This window comes from Heptranchias perlo, chromosome 22, assembly GCF_035084215.1.
Source record: "Heptranchias perlo isolate sHepPer1 chromosome 22, sHepPer1.hap1, whole genome shotgun sequence".
Taxonomy (NCBI): Eukaryota; Metazoa; Chordata; class Chondrichthyes; order Hexanchiformes; family Hexanchidae; genus Heptranchias; species Heptranchias perlo.
Genome location: NC_090346.1, coordinates 39,722,375 through 39,740,452, shown reverse-complemented (window position 1 = coordinate 39,740,452; position 18,078 = coordinate 39,722,375). Strand labels below are relative to the sequence as shown.

The 18,078-nt window shown below is 39.2% G+C and overlaps 1 protein-coding gene across 1 annotated transcript in view; it reads right to left on the bottom strand.

Moving 5' to 3' along the window:
* Positions 1–3,637: 3,637 nt before the first annotated feature.
* Positions 3,638–18,078, bottom strand: part of emp2 (epithelial membrane protein 2) — a 33,987-nt gene continuing 19,546 nt past the window's right edge. The window contains exons 2-5 of the mRNA XM_068003349.1: positions 16,611–16,720; positions 12,168–12,264; positions 9,487–9,627; positions 3,638–7,959 (exon numbers count right to left, since the gene is read on the bottom strand). Of these exons, the coding sequence (XP_067859450.1) occupies positions 7,793–7,959; positions 9,487–9,627; positions 12,168–12,264; positions 16,611–16,688 (483 nt within the window). The 5' untranslated portion in view covers positions 16,689–16,720 and the 3' untranslated portion in view covers positions 3,638–7,792. The remainder of the gene's footprint in view (positions 7,960–9,486; positions 9,628–12,167; positions 12,265–16,610; positions 16,721–18,078) is intronic.

Below are 18,078 nucleotides of genomic sequence, written 5' to 3'. Positions count from 1 at the left end.
AGCAGAACTTGTAGAGGCCTAAAATAGCATAACGGGACATAAATATTGTATGGGTTAAATGTGACTTCATTAATAGCCTGAATGATTTTATAATATTGATCTTTTTGGATTATTCCAATTGCTTATTAACTGCAGTATTGACTTATTCACAAGATACAAGGTTACGCAGCATAAGAATTTTGATAGAACATGCTTACCAAATGTAGTGACACTGCATGTTATTTTAAGTGAAATTGCATTGTAAAGATTGAAGTTACTATGCCCTTTGCAGGTACTACAGAAATTAGAAGGGTCGGTGTAATACGTACATAGCAGGGCACACAGTCAACCACCACCTTGCAAAGATGCTTTGATGGCCATGAAATCATCTCCTCAAAGTGTCAGTTGATCTCATTATAAGGTAAGTGAATATGTACTCCACGTTCAGATATTGTGTTCCAATTATTTTATATCCTAATGAGTTTTGATTTTGTTGGTATTTAATTCATATAAACTTCTGTGGAACAGAATCAGCTCATGGCAATTGAAGCAGCAGCATGCTCTTTTTTTAAAAAAAAAGTTAAACCTTTTTTAAAAGCAGTCCAGTACAAACATTTTGACTGGACTTTCAATGTTTCCAAACTATCCTCCCATCTATGTAGGTTCATATCTCAGCCTAAGACCAATGTATAAGCCAATGAGACATTGTGCTACAGTATGTCTAGATGAAACTTAATTAGATCCTTTGTTGTAATAATTGCAGCCTGAAGAAAGCAACTGGTGGGGGTGTGGGTTTATCTACCTGAATAGGCAGCCTGGGCCTCCGTTTAATGTCCTCATGTGAAAGGTGACATTTCAGACCGTGCAGCATTCCCTCTACTGCACTGAACTGTCAGCCTAGATTATACATTCAAGTCTCTGGGATTGGGGCTTGCACCCACATCCTTGACTCAAAGGCAATAGTGCCACCACTGAGCCAAGGTTGGTACTAAAGAATTGAGGAAACCTGCTGATTACCACCTACCACCCCCTCAACTGGCAAATCAGTATTCCTCCATGTTGAGCACCACTTGGAAGAAAGCACTGAGGGAAGCAATACACAATATAATCTGGATGGGGACTACCAAAGGTTGCTTGGTAGTATGACATAGCTGGCAGACTGGGCTGATAGTGAAGGAACCAACATGAGTGAGTAACCTACTTAACTTGGTTCTCACCAACCTACATGTCATAGACACAGCTGTCAATGATGGCTTTGGCAGGAGTAACCACCTCTAAATCCTTATGAAGACAAAGTCTAATCTTTGCTGTTGGACCCTCTATCATGTAGTGTGGCACTACTGTGCTGAGTGGGAGAAATCAAGCAGCCCATAAATGGGCATCCATGAGGTGCTTTGGGCTACCAGCAGCACGAATTGTGTACCACCAGAATTTGTAACCTCATAGCCCAACACATCCCTCACACTTTTATCACCATCAAAGCAGGAGACCAACAATGGTTTAATGGAGAGTGTAGGAGCATCATCAGGCATACTTTAGGACTAATTTAGGTGAGGCTAAAACATAGGATCATTTGCATGCTAAGCATAATGAGCAGCAGGCTGGAGCGAGCTAAGTGGTCCTACAATCAACAGATCAGAGCAAAGCTCCCTAGTCCTACTACATCCAGTCAAGAATGGTGGTGGAAATCAGGCAGCTAACGAGAGGAGGATCCATGAACATCCCCATCTTAAACGATGACAGAGCACAGCATGTTAGTGCAAGAGACGAGCCTGAAGTGTTTGCAAATTTCTTCAGCCAAAAATGCCAAGTGGATGATCCCACTGTGCCCCCTCTCAAGGTTCCCACCATCATAGATGCCAGTGTCCAGCCAATTTAGTTCATTCCATATAACATTAAGAAGTGGCTGAGAGCACTGGACACATCGTGTCTATGGACCCTGACAATACCGTAGCTGTAGACCTGCACATCAGAACTAACTGCCTCTCCTCTCCCCCACCCAAGCTATTCCAGTGCTGCTCTGAGACTAGCATCCACGCAACAATGTGGAATAGAGCCCAGGTCTATATCTACAAAAAGCAGGACAAATCTAAGCCAGCCAATAACCACCCTATCAATTGCCTCGCAATCATCAGCAAAGTGATGGAATGGGTCATCAACAGTGCCATCAAGTAACATCAACAACCAGCTCGCTGATGCTCAGTTTGGTTTCCACCAGAACCACTTTGGCTCCAGATCTCATTACCGCCTTAATCCAGGCATGGGCACAAGAGCTAAATGCCAGAGGAGAGGCGAGAGTAGCCACCCTCAACATTAGGGGACCAATCAAGTATGGCACCAAGAAGCCTGAGCAAAAAAGGTCAAAGGGAAAACCGTCTGGCTGAAGTCATAACTAACACAGACATTGTTGTGGTTGTTGGAGGCCAATCATCATGACCCCAGGACATTGCTGCAGGCGTTCTTCAGGGAAGCAACCTCAACCAGCCGTCTTCAACTACTTTATCAAAGACCTTTCCTCCATCATAATGTCGGGAGTTGGCTTGTTTACTGACAATCCTACAACGCGTGCCTCGATTCACAGCTCCTCTAAAAATGAAGCAAACTATGCCAGCCTACAGCTGCTCTGGACATCATTCAGGCTTGGGCTGATAAGTAGCAGGTAACATTTGCACCACATATATGTCAGGTAATGACTACCTCCACCAAGAAAAAGCCAACCACCTCCCCTGACCTTTGATAGCACTAACATTACTGAGTCCCCCACCATCAATACCGTTGTCCAGAAACTTAACTGGACCAGCCATAATCAAGTCAGTGCATTCAGGTGATGGTAGGATGTCCATCTTATTGATTTGAATGCCACCAATATGTACCTGGCTACAATCTGGCAGGAAATAGGTAGAACCCCCCAGAGAAATGGCTTTAGCAGCCATTCTCAGCTGTTTACATTGTTTCATCAAGGGCTGCATTGATCTCCTGCTGGAGTTATGGTGAGAGACTCCCCACAGAATTTCAGGACTATTGATGTTTATCAGCACCAGGAATTTTCACAGGGGTTCCGATAATCTGCCATAACTCAGGCGGAAATCCTGGATTAATGGTATTACTCCCACATTTCCTGGGTTTTCACTGGTCTTCCACTGAATTTACAAAGGAAATGCTAGCCCCTTGGTAGTAAATATCCTTTGAGCTTGAATATTTCAGTAAGATCACCTCTGACTTCTCTCCAGTATAAACATCCCCAACTTCTGCAGCTTGTCCCCAAAACTCAGGTGTCTATTACAAGCTACCTATTTTGTTGCCCCTCACTGTATCCTCTCTAATGCCTAAATATCTTTCTTATAATATAGTAACTAGAATTGTCTACAGTAAGAACATGCAGTTATATACAAATTTCACACCATCAGGACATCCCGTAACAGCCATTGAAAAACTAAGTATTGTCACTATTGTAATGTATGCAAAAGTAGCTTACATATATATATATATATATATATATATATATATCTCTCACATTCTTTGTTTATGTATTGGATGCTGACTCTATTTGACCATTAGAGTTGAGAGGATTGCTGTACAGACAAGCTGAACTTGTTTCTCTGTATACTGTCTAAATATTTGTTGCTTACACCCTTACATATAAACACAATCCTTTCAGTGATTTTCTAGGCAGGTACTTTATTACACATACAAAATACAGATAATTATTAATCTTTTTTCTTATATTTTAGATTTCCTTTTCAACACAGCCTTTATTACAGATGTTGAATCATGGGATCAAAACTAAACCAAAATGTCAGAAGACATACGGGTCCCACTCATTTTAAAGGGCCTATCTAGCAATATTTTCACAAATAATCATAAAATGTTTGCTGGAGAGAAGAATTTTTTTTTAAATGTCTTTTGAAGACCAAACATGAACCAATATTGTAGATTACATCCAAAAGAAGACATCCCTAAATTAAACTAATGTTGAGAAATCATAATTCATGTAACGTATCAGACCCTGGATTACCATACATTTACTTAATAAAGTCTGATGGTCTATAGATAAGATCTTCATGATTTCATTTTTTTTTTAAATAGGGTCCACATATTACTGGATTCTTTCATCTGATACGGGAGAAGTAATCAAAGACGCTTTTCAGTTTTAAAAAGCTACAAATTTAGTTGTTATCAATCATTTGCCCACTATTAGATTAAACTATTTATAAATGCAAATTCAAATCAAAGATTTGAAACATGAATCATAAACTTTTTGAAACAAATCTAATTCATATTAACCCTGTAGTTCAGTAGCAGAAATTAACATATGATTCGGGACCAATGGCCATAATAAACACATGTATCTCGTTCATTATTATTTGAAAGCTTCATAATCCAGCAAGAATATTGACTCTCTCTCACTCACACACACACACACACACACACACAGGAACTTAGTGCCCCACCCTTCCCAATGCTCATGATAGTTTTGATCCCTATCTGTGGCTGATAATTTAGGCAGAAAAAGGATAATGTCCTTATGTATGACATTGAATTAGATAAACAATATTTATTATACACCAGGTATCAAATGTATGAATACTTTTAAATGCAAATTTCTACTGGGCACTTGAGTATTACAGTTTGTTTAACTGTGTACAATATTAGAGTAAAAAACATTAACAAATTGGCATGCAATAAATACATCATATTGGTTACTTAGAAAAATAAGACCTTAAGATACTACAGTGGAGAAAATGCTAGCTTCACTACCAGTGGAAGTATTATAAGTTCTTTGGTTACTAAGCTCTGAAGCAACACCACCTGGATAAGATTTCCTGTAAGTGGAACTTTCAAAAATTATTTTGTTTGCAGGCTGTGTAAATTTCATCCGAGAGATCATAAAAGGACTCTGATTGATTAGCAAGAAAACACTTGTACTCTTTTATTACCTCAATACTTATGCAATGGAATCCACTTGCAAGATCAGACTGTTAATTCATTTCTTAAATCTGATCCTCATTATGAAAGCACCTGTGTCCTCAATGACCTTATGTAACTGTACAACAGTAAACAATTTACCAGTTTCGCCACTGTTTCCATAGACGACAAGTTACTGAAAAACATTTACCCCCATCATTTTATATGAAGAAAACCAAATGGCTGCTCACTAAACTATCAACATAGCTACATTTGCAAAATATAAAAGCACGTTTTTCTGGGCATTAGGCTTAAGAAAATATCAGAAATAGCAAGCTATTCATTAACAAATCATTTGACAGTACCTTCCTGCTGCCACTAGAATGTGTTGCAACCATTTTACAGTATTGGAATGGCAGTCACAGTTCTGGAGTTGAACTTGTAGTGGCATTTCCTACATGCGAGCTATTGGGATTTGTTTAAATGTTAAAATTTATTATCGAAGTAAAATTCACTTCTCTGGGCTCGAAGTCTTTTGAGAGATGAAACATTCCTTTGCCAGGAGTTGAATGCTAAGTTTCAGTGCAAATATGTTATTTTCTATTCAATTATGGTGATGCTCACTCTCTAATTATCAAATAGGTGCAGGAAAAATCAACATTTTGTGAGAGTAATCAAACATAAACGTAAAACTAGTTCTCTGATGTTTGGATTTAAAAGCCTTTGCAATCACAATGCACTCCTGATAATCAGGAAGAAAACAAGCAGCACTAACTCGCACAAACACTGAATTCAAGTATTCTTTAACAGCAGTATTTTCTTTCTGCTTCCCACAAATGCCAAGGCAGTAATTTTCTCATGTCAAGAGTTTCTTATTTAGTTTCTAGGAAAACCTCTTTTGTTCGATTTAGTTTAAGAACGGAGGAAACTATTTTTGTCAGGCAAGGGTATTAAGGGTTATGGAACCAAGGCGGGTAGATGGAGTTAAGATACAGATCAGCCATGATCTAAGTGAATGGCGGAACGGCCTACTCCTATTCCTATGTGCCGACAGAGCTTAGTTCAGTTTCAGAGCTTCATTTACACTGATGGATTTTAAGTAGTATGGTTACTACAATGTAAAATTTAAAGATTACTTCAGTGACATCTAGTGGTAGAAAATCTATAACTGAGGATCATGTTAAGCTGGAGACAAGTTTTTCAGTAGGTAAGTACATAAAACAAATTATTTTTGAAGTTCCGCCCAAGGGCAAAAGAGCCCACACCAAAAGAAAGAGTACAGTCTCAGATTACCAACCACATCTGCGGAACAGGAACATGAAGCTTTTCTTAATTAGTCTGGTGCCATGAATGTCAGAAGGGCTGGGTTAAAAAAAAAAATGGAAATTGAGTGTTTTGCTTCATTTACAAAAAAGAGGCACCTACTTATATCAAGCCAAAAATATCAGTTTGATCTGAAACAACCTATTATTATTTCAATTAGAGGTTGCCCTGCTTTAGAATGAAGTAGTACTGCAGGAAAACAGATGTTTGTTTCCAGTATTTTACACTTCAGCAGATGGTTTATGTTATGTTAATAAATAAAATGTACAAAGAGGCCCAGACATCAAGTTTATTCTGTCTTCAACACTGGAGACTACTACTTCTAAGCATTTGTTTTACATTTTGCTTTCAAAGCTAGACAATATAAAGAGACGCAACCAAAAATTTGTGGGGGCTTATGGTTTTGTTTCTCCTCCATATCAGTGTAATTATATCCATGCACTTGACCGATAGAAAGTAATTAAAAATCTAAACGATTTACATCTAATCAAAAAAATCAGATCCCATTTGCATCTGATATATTATGAGCATTGAAACTTTTTTTTAAACCCCACCACCTTCAATTACTTGACACCTAATTCCACCAATTAACTTGGGTATATTTACACATCATTAGATTTAGTCCCGATATGACATGGGAAAGAATATGCTGCCCCTGACATATGTAGGCTTGGCACTGTACTAAAGATGTTTAATCTCTTATTTGAGCTTCCAAGAATGAATTAAAAACTGATTTTTTTTAAGTTTTAAAAGGGATACTGTTTTTAATTACTCTTGGTTTGGATGGTTTTACCAAACCCACACAGCAATTCACTGACTGTACAAAGAAGTATCAGTTGTCTCATTTGAATATATTGTTACAACATTGCTACATTTTTAATGCAACATATTGAAGAAAAAATGCCTTCCCAATAGATACTGTATGGTACAGTTCTCTGGCTATAGACAAACACTAATAATGCACTTCTGAACAAAAGACCATTTTTTGTGAGCTCTCTGAACACTTACTGCCACTTTTCAGGATATTTTCCCCTAAATGATTTTTGATGTGTAGTTTTAAGAATTTGTATATGTCAGAAAATAATGAAAACTAAACATGATCATAGATAAAATAAGCAAACTTTGGGATAGGCCTTTTAAAGTCACTTTGTTTGAGATGGAGTAGAAAGTCACCAGTTTAAAAAGCATCTTGTGAACTATATGAAGCTCATTTTGGTGGAGGTTGAAATGCTTAAACAATCTGTTCTGTGAACATGAACAGACAAGCTGACTGATTGTAGAATAATAATGCAAAAAAGTGCTCATCACTGCCAACAAAAAACTCTTCGATTTACCTTAATGTAGACAAATGTGGATAATAATTTTTATTTTTTTTGTAAAAACTGTGCCTAACTGGTTTTAAAGAATTTGCGACTAATAAAAAGGCTTCAGAAGTGTAAAATTAGCCATTACATGATTTTTGCTTAATTTGACAGTCACTGTACAGAAGATTTTTTTTGTTTGCAAGAGATCTTGATGCTATTCATCCAGAAACAAAATTTCTCTGTAATGATACACACAGAAGGGGTTAGGTCAATTCAAGCCACTATTTACGCTTTCGTAAAACAATATACATCACACCACTGATCAGAGTAAAAGCAAAAGCGATCCAGGCTAGAATGTAAGAGTATCCGTAATTTCCTCCATGCAAATTTTGATGGAAGGTTTGTTCCTGGTTTGTATAAATGGCAGCTGCAATCATTACACTGAGACCTGCAAAAAAAAAAATCAGAGTTTTTAATACAATTCATTCTCTAACACAGATCAGTGATTTCTTCTTAGAAGGGTACAGTTCTTAGTATTTACAGCAATGTATAATCTCATCACCGGGTTCAGATGATGTCAACTGAATTGTTTACAAACTCCATCTGAACCCCAAAATTAGAGTTTATAGTAGTTTTATTTCTACTTTTTATAAATCAGCAGATGATGTGATGGTGCATTAATGTCAATGCATTTTGTTGATGCACGATGACATCCTGATTGAAGCATTGTTAATTGTTGCAAAGTCATCAAGCGTTAAATGATAAAGTTGTTATCGAAATACAAATTAACATAGAAAAATATTAGAAAATAGATAAAAGAACAGACAGTCAGCATAGTGCCAGATATGAAAGGTGACCAAAAGCTTGGTCAAAAAGATAGGTTTATGTAGGCTTTGAAAGGAGAGAAGAGGGATAGAGGGGTTTAGGAAAGGAGTGTTAGATAATGGGGCTAAGGCAACTGAAGGCTCTGCCACCAACAGTGGAGTTAAAGCAGGGGAAATGCACAGAAGGCCAAAGTCAGAAGGCTAAAAGGTGTGGGAGGAACATAAGACTAGTGGAGGTTACAAAGATAGAATGAAGGAATCCGAAGAGGAAGATGTGGATTTTAAATTCTGTGCTTATGGGGACAAGGAACCAGTAGAGGTCAGCGATGGGTCGGACACACTCAGAATGCTGAGTTTTGAACAAATTGGAGTTTATGAAGGAAGGAGAATAGGAAGCCAACAGGAAGGATGTTGGAGAAATCAAGAGCAAACAAAAGCGTTGATAACAATGTCAGCGCCAGCGGGAGAGAAAAGCAATGTTGCAGAAGTAGAAGAAAGCAGACTTGGTAATGAATAGGACGTGATGTTGGACTCAATTCTGAGTCAAATAGGACATCAAGGTTTGTACAGCTTAGCTGCAAAGGAATAGGGTACATGGTGGGGCTAAAACCGAAGGCTTCAGTCTTGCTGATGTTCAGTTGGAGGGAATTATGTGCGGTCAGACTGCCTGATTGAAATCAAGTTAATCAGGCAGTTGATTTCAGACAGCACAGAGGGGGTAATGGGGACCAGGTGAGTGGCAGAAAGATACAACTCTGTGCCATCGGCATATATCTGAAAGCTGACCCCGTGCCTGTAAATGGTGTCACCAATAGGCTGTATATTCTTGGGGATCTCAAGGAGGTGAATGTGCAGAGACTAGAAGAGACGACATTGATAACGTTGCTGCATTCAGACCGGCAGGATGGAACCACATAAGGGCAGCACAACATGGGACAATGGAGGAAGACTGCGTGTCCCGTCCTGCCAGAGGGGTTGAGGAGGACAAGCAGGGATAGCACACCATGGTCAAAATCAGAGGGGGCCATTTGTGCCTTTAGCCAGGGTGATATCTCTGCTGTGAGCAGGGTGGAAGCTGGACTGAAGAGATTCAAACAGAGTTGAGCGCGAACATTTTAGATTTTGTTGCATCTACATGTGAGCATACTTACTAGAGAGCAGCTGAAAGCTTCCAGCAATGAAAAATCTCTGTCCCTTCTGCAATCGGAACAGTTGAACGACAAACACAATGAATGAAATACAACAAAAGATGACCGACAGACACATTGTCGCCTGTATTGCCTTGATGCAGTCTGCAGAATAAAAACAAAGATGGTTAAAGGGATTGGCTTTTATCAAAGTTTTAGAGGACTACAAAAGCAAATATAATTCTGGATTTTAAAAAGTTCTCACTACTTGCTCTATTACTTATTTTTTTAAATAAAGTAATTGGCAATTTCAGGGTGATTTTTTACCAGCAAGTTAGAATGCTGAAATCTTAAATATGTATAAATAAATAAATGGTGTTTATGATGCAATGGTCATTCCTCCTTCCTAGATAAAAGGAAACCCTCAATAGCTTCATTCAGAGTAACAAATTGCAGACACTCATTTATACAGTGTGAGGATAGCACTGTGGTTTAGTAGAATGGTGCTGCAGCATTCCGTCCTACTGAGTCCTCAAACCCAGATTCATACTTATGCAATTGCTAACACGACCAAGTTTCCAATCCCAACCATGCTATACATTAGCTAAGTAGTTGGCAATTTTTATTAATGATTTCAGATTTTCATGGGTAACACGTGTGCATCCGTCTGTCTGTCTGTCGGTCGGTGGTTACATTGCTTCTCCAGGGGATCCATCGGTCCGCTGCCAAAGGTACCGAGGGACACCGGGAGAAACCCAGCGGAAGTTCAGGGCCCAAATATTTAACTCTCTCACAATGCTAATATTACAACAGTTTCAGTTTGAACAAACCAGTGTTTCTACTAGTGAAATGTTATGTTAGCCCATCCAGCACACACCTCAGTTTTTGGTCACTTGCAAAATGTGTTTATCTGGATGCTGTTTGACTACATGGGAGAGTGGTATAATTGGGGTGGGGGAATTGTTGTTTCTGGCTGTGTCTGCATTAAGGTGAGAGGTAGTGGTAATGAGAAAGTGAATGTTTCCACCATCCAGCAAGTGATGGCAACAAGCACTCCAGCATCAGCTGTGACACAGTTCAATTGCAAGGCACAACGCAAGGTCTGTCAACACACCTTTATTCTTGGTCGTGGAACTGTATGACCAATGATTGTATTACTTCCATTTCTAACACTCTTCTCAGCTGGTATGTCAGAATTTGGCTTTAGTGCCAAATGTGTGTCAGATTTATGATACACCACATACAGAGATGGATTAAGATAAGATTTTACTTCAAACCCTTAGCCATCACAGAGAAGAAATTTTCTTTGCTCTTTTTTTTGAGAAAACAAAAGAAAATTATCCATAAAAGGCTAAAAAACCCAACCAAAAAAGTAATACAAGCAAATCAATAAGTTATTGCCAATAAAATTAATTATTTATGGTTTTGTTATATTAGTTTTCTATCTTTCTACCCCCCCGCTGTGCTGTCCACCACCCCTGGGAGAAAAGGCAACCAGCCAACACAACCATATAGCCAGCCACAAAGAGTTGCCTATGTGCAGCCTGGTTAACTGGTACTGTTACTTTCCTTCCTTACCTGTGGGGAAGTGCTTAGCTTCCACTTGGTCATCTAGGCTATTGCGAGGGGTACTATGAAATTAAACCACGAGTAAAAGAGGGTGTAACCTGTAGCCACTCACTTGGTATCATTACTTTTTAAAAGTTGACATTTTTGATCAGTAGTTTACCTAGTGAGTGGTTACCCACACAAACCTCAATCTGGGAGGAGTTAACCAATATCAGCTGACATAGTGATAGGATAGCAGCACTACAATTTACCAGTATCTCTGGCTATCTAGCAACCCCTGGTGAAACATACATGGACAATGGATGAGGGCAGGATCAACTTCAGGTATAATGCCTCCTGCAGTGAAAAAGCCCCAACACTTGGGCCCCAAGTTTCCTTTGGGTTTCTGATATTCTCAGAGCATTATTGGGGACAGGCCAGGGGGCAGAAGTGATGGAACCAGTTACACCAGGTCTCCACCCCATTTGTCCTGTGCTAGGGGTTTCCTTGGGCAGAGGGATATCAAAAACAAGAGGCACGACTGAAGGGATGATATCATCAGCCAGAAATCCCCACCAGTCCCGTCTCTGGTAGCCATCCAAAGCAGATGTACAGTATTTAATACAGCCCACCAAAATGGGATCGGCCACTTTCCTTACAGCAGCCCATTCCAAAGTGATTGGCTGCTGTAAGCAAAGCGAACTTTCCAGAAAAGAGCCCATTTTAATTTCCCGTTTCAATCTTCAGCTAGAGCTGCTAGCATTGGTCCCCAGCTGCTGCCGAGCTATGCTCTTTACTGGTGTGAGCACCCGACCACTTTATTTAAATTTCCTGACCCCAGGAATTCCAACGGGATCAGGCACAAACATCCTGCGGAGATGTCCCTCTCTGGTCATTGCTACAGTGGCAGAGCTTGATCGCAGATTTTTAGCCCCTTAGTGTCTTGGTTCACACATCAATAGCAGCCATTTGAGTGAGGTACCAGAAATACCATGCCCCAGCAGTGCTTTTTGGGAGAGGAGGGGAGAAAGTTAAATTGGAAGATAGTTTTTTTTTCTTAATTTCTTCTTCTCACCGTCCCCCCACCTAAAAACAATAAAACCCTTAAAATTAATTCAATGTGGATCTAAGACTAGATTATTACAGCAAATACTTACCTCCATATCTCAGAATATTTTTATCGTCACAATTAGATCCATTGAAGTAGCAGGTCTGCCATATATCAGTGCTGCTTATGTCATTTTTCCACCAGGCCTACAGAAAATAAAAACATTTTTAAAAAATTAAGTGACTTAAATATGGTTTAAATGCATTTTTCCTTCAAACATAGTTTGTGTTTTGGAAGTGGGACAGCTAAAATTTCTGTTCTCCCATTACAAAAGGCAAGTTAGTTACTTTCTACAGAGGGATTAATTTCAGTAACACCCCCATTTTGAGCATTTAATTTTTAGGCCAACCTGATTACTTAGAGTAATCCCATGAGTGATAATGAAGTATATCGTTTTAACCTGCACATTAAAGTCACAATTTTGTTTATTTAGTTCTGTGATACAAATGGGACCTATTTATGGGAATATCATCATTGAATTTCTAATCAAGAATCCTAGAATTAGCAGCACAAAACAAGGCCATTCAGCCCAGTGCTGCTGCTAGCTCATTATCTGCAGCTCTACTCTAATCTGATTAGTCTGTTCTTTTTATATTCTTCCATTTCAAATATTTATCCATTTACCCTTTAATTGATGTTATAGTTTCTACCTCAATGGTCACTGATAAAGCATTCCATGTTTTAATAACTCTTTTGAAAAACTGTCTTGAAAACAAAAGGAGAAATTTTTAAAAGTAGTAATGCTGAGTCTATGCTCCTTTGTAACCAATGCGGCAACCAGAGGAAAAGAATATTTCATATGACTAAACTTCTCAACTACTTTATCAATTACTTAACAATATCCATATTTAACAATGCAGACTTGATAAATGGAATTAATTCAGTGAAAATATCACCTTTGTAGACTGGACCACTTTAGATTAGATACCTGGACTTGGGTACAGAGGGTATAATTTCAAAGTTTGCAGATGACGCGAAACTCAAATGTAGTAAACAATGTGGAGGATAGTAACAAACTTAAGGAGGACATAGACAGACTGGTGAAATGGGCACAGACACATGGCAGATGAAATTTAACACAGAAAGTGTGAAGTGATACATTTTGATAGGAAGAATGAGGAGAAGCAATATAAACTATATGATACAATTTTAAAGGGGATGCAGGAACAGACACACCTGGGGGTCTTTGAAGGTGGCAGGACAAGTTGAGAAGGCTGTTAAAAAACCATATGGGATCCTGAGCTTATAATAGATGCTTGGAGTACAAAAGCAAGGAAGTTATGCTAAACCTTTATAAAACACTGGTTAGGCCTCAGCTGGTGTAATGTGTTCAATTCTGGGCACCACACTTTAGGAAGGATGTCAAGGCCTTAGAGAGAGTGCAGAGGAGATTTACTAGAATGGTACCAGGAATGAGGGACTTCAGTTATGTGGAGAGATTGGAGAAGCTGGGGTCCCTAGATCAGAAAAGTTATGGGGAAATTTTACAGAGGTGTTCAAAATCATCAGTTTTGATAGACTAAACAAGGAGAAACTTCCCAGTGGCAGAAGGGTCGGTAACCAGAGGACACAGATATAAGATAAATCGGCAAAAGAGTCAGAGGCGACATGAGGAAACTTTTTTTTTTAAAACACAGTGAGTTGTAACAATCTGGAATGCATTGCCTGAAAGGGTGGTGGGAGCATCTTCAAAAGGGAATTGGATAAATACTTAGAGAAAAAATTTACAGGGCTATGGGGAAGAGCAGGGGAATGGGACTAATTGAATAGTTCTTTCAAAGAGCCAGCACAGGCACAATGGGCCAAATGGCCTCCTCCTGTGCTGTGCCTACTATAATATGATACCTTTAACACCTCTATGGACACAGCCTGTTCATTCTCGCCATGCCAAACAGCATCTTAACCATGGCAATTCGCTTCCTGGTTCTACTCATTGCACAGTAGAATTGGCTGTTGACTGGTGCCCTACCCTCTGGGAAAGACCCTGGTCTTCACTGACTGCTCCACATTATGGGATGACACAGCACACACAGGAATCACAGGTTTTAAAAAAACCACACACACGGAGATGAACAGTAGTATGATCATTGTCACTGACTGGTCCATGGCATGCCCAATGAAAACGCTTTTTAAAAAAAAACGGGTTTCAATGAACAAAATGTAGCATCATTTAAATCCCTCAGATGTACGATAAAAGGAATGTTTACAGGTGACTCAGACTAAACTCACTATCAGAAATTTAATCTGCTCACTTTTCTTAGACAACTAAAAAATGAGGAATTAAAAGTATTACACAGCCTATTGTCAACAGCATTACAGCTAAACTCTAACTTCAAAGGACTCTGGCAGGGATAACGGGACACGAGAGCAGTTATTGAGAGTTTACATTGGGTGGGCCAGAGAAAGTAAATAGCATTCTTCTCCATGCAATCCATTTCAAGCTAGCACTGTTTTCAACACCCTCCAGTGGAAGCTAGCATGCCCCTCATTCAAGCTGGCACTCTTTCAACACCGTCCCCCCCCCCCGCCCCCAAAGTCAATGCTAACACTCTCCACCCACCCTCCTTCTCAGCTAATGCTGGCACTATCCTTCCTACCCCACCCTAGAGCATCATTCTTAGTTTCTGCCTACTTCCTTTTCCCTTTCAAATCCTTACATTTTCCCTTTTCCCCTTCAAATCCTTACATTTTCCATTTCCCCCTTCCATCATTACTATCCATTTCCCCCATTGCATGCCATTTCCCCTTCATTGCATTTAATTCCCCCCTTTCCTCTCTCCTCAGTGGCACTCCCATCAGAGTCCTATTACTAAAGGAAGGGATCCCAACCAGTGCACACTCTAAGCAGGAACTCCTGTACTCATGAGAATTCCCACCTACAGCATGCAGTAGCCTGGATCCCTTTCATTAACAGCAGCATTGGGGGGGTGGGGGGGGGAGAATGAGTGGCACTAAAGGGCGAGGGGCCCAGTCCTTGTTAATTTTTATTTTGAAATTTAAACGCAGAAAAGTGCGAAGTGATACATTTCGGTAGGAAGAACGAGAAGAGACAATATAAACTAGAAGACACAACTCTAAAAAGGGTACAGGAACAGAGGGATCTGGGGGTATATGTGCACAAATCGTTGAAGGTGGCAGGGCAGGTTGAGAAAGCGGTTAAAAAATGCATACAGGATCCAGGGCTTTATAAATAGAAGCATAGAGTACAAAAGCAAGGAAGTCACGATAAACCTTTATAAAACACTGGTTCAGCCACAACTGGAGTATTGTGTCCAGTTCTGGGCACCGCACTTTAGGAAAGATGTGAAGGCCTTAGAGAGGGTGCAGAAGAGATTTATTAGAATGATTCCAGGGATGAGGGACTTTAGTTACGTAGATAGACTGGAGAAACTGGAGTTGTTCTCCTTGGAACAGAGATGGTTGCGAGGAGATTTGATAGAGATATTCAAAATCATGAAGGATCTACACAGAGTGGATTGAGAGGATCTGTTCCCATTGGCGGAAGGGTCAAAAACCAGAGGGCATAGATTTAAGATGATTGGCAAAAGAACCAAAAGTGACATGACGAAAAACTTTTTTTACACAGCGAGTGGTTAGGATCTGGAATGCAGCGCCTGAGGGGGTGGTGGAGGTGGATTCAATCATGGCCTTCAAAAGAGAACTGGATAAGTACTTGAAAGGGAAAAAACTGCAGGGCTACAGGGATAGGGTGGGGGAGTGGGACTAGCTGGATTGCTCTTGCATAGAGCCGGCGTGAACTCGATGGGCCAAATGGCCTCCTTCTGTGCTGTAACCTTTCTATGATTCTATCAGCAAATGCCACACCCTCACCAGCCTTCCAAAACACTAACAGTTGACATGAAGAAGCAAATGAGCATTAATTTAATTTAAAATGACTGACAAGCACTTGATGAGCTGCCTACTTCCTTGTTATTAGAATAAAAATGGCAAACTACTAAAATCCATTCACTTTAAAATATAATAATTATGGGTAACATTTGGCAACCAGAAACGCTGAGCAAGTAGTCATGTTACATTTGCATAGCATGTGATTTGTCAATGTTTGCAAAGTCAGGCAAAAGCTAAACTGAATCAACCCATCTGAAAATATGGTATAGTCATCTATAGTGAGATGTAACCAAGCTTTTGGTCACTCCTCCTAATATCTCCTTCCTTGGTGGACATTCATTTTTATCCTTAAGCCTTTGAAGTGCCTTGGGACATTTTTCTGTGTTAAAGACACTTTATGAATGCAAGTTGTTATTCTTGTTAAGTTTTGGAAATTAAACTCAAACTCAATAATGCTGCCTTTTGGGATCCTCAACCATGGTCCAATTCAGAGGAGGTACAGCTTTTCTCAATCCCTCTAACACCCACAAAATAAGAATTTCAATATATTTAATTACAGATCTGAAAGACAAGTTAACAAAAATCTGGGAACCTGCATTGTCTGTACCTTTGCAAACCTAAGCACTCAAGATAGTCTACTCACATTGTCTATCGTGGCGATGAACAGCAGGGCTGCTGTTGCTACGTGAAAGGCAAGAATAAATCCCAGAAGCACCAGCATCTTAATGCGTTACTTCAAACTACAAGAGTTTGCTGTAAAAACAGAAAAGAGAAAGTGTACATTAAATACAGATTCAATTTTGCTACACACAGTGTACTACACACAGCCTGTCCTTTGAGATAGAAATTACATGCATGCACAATTCATGGAAAAAATTGTTGTGGGAGGAACACTCAAGTTAAGTTTGGAGCCAGGCACATCTGGCAAAACCATCTATTTTAAATGTTTTTCTCATTTAACTTGCCTGTCTAGCAGTTTTTAAGTATATATAGTCAGTCCCTGACTAAAAAAATCTCAGATGCAAGTCTGCAGAACCAGTGTACAGCATTTTTAAAGTGGAAAAAAAAGACAGCAATACAGCATTGAGAAAAGGGGCTGAACTGGTTAGATCCTTTTAATTCAAATTATACATACAAAATGTTCTTGTTCGCCTTGGGACATTTTACTATGTTAAAGGCGCTATATAAATGCAAGTTGTTGTTGCCACCTAAGAGACCAAATATAGTGGGTTTGACCTTCAAAACTGAGAATAACTCATCAGGAACAAGACAGTTTTCTTCCAGTCTTGTGGGGAAAGTACTTTTGGTTCAAAGTACTTACTCCCTAGTGTGTTGATCTCACTTATATACATAATCTTAATCCAAGAATAAATTGTTTCTAATTAATTTCTTTTTAATAGTCAACATGCTAAATATAGTAAACAGCACTCCTTTAACTAAAGCATGGAGGAGTGTTTCTACATAATGGGAATGAACGAATAGTAACTGAACAAGTTATGAGAACGAGTGAGAAACACCAAAAAGTCAGATTTTGATAAATGTTGCCTAAATAGATGGAAGCAAAAATATTTTTAAATAATTTAATTCAAAAGGCCAATCATTTTATGTAAAATCACTTTTGTGTTTCCTATTTGAATTCTTTATTCAGCAATTCAATCTAAAGACCTGGTGTTCATAGAAATCCTGATTTATATAGACTATTTATTAACTGACTACACATTGCATTGTCATTGCAAACTGAGTTAGTACTTCCACAGAGTGGAGAATCTAGCATTGAGTTTGTAGTGCTGTTGACCCAGCCCTTCCCCCAAGTTTTGGCAGTAACTCTCAATCACTAGCACTCAAAGGGGGCAGAATCAAAAGGCTGCCAATAGCAATATAGCTACAGTCAACTTGAGAATCAAATTACTGCTGTTGGTTGCACTCCTCCTTCTGGCTACAGGTGACAGTGGTTAAATCTCACCAAGGACACTGTTGACTGCCAAAAGTCTAAGACCCTCTTATAACCATGTGTGTTAGAAGCCTTTGTAGTACGAAGTTCTGCTCCTTGTTAGATGGTGAGCACTGTTTTCTGTAGTCATTATTCATTATAGTTTCCACAACTTCTTGCC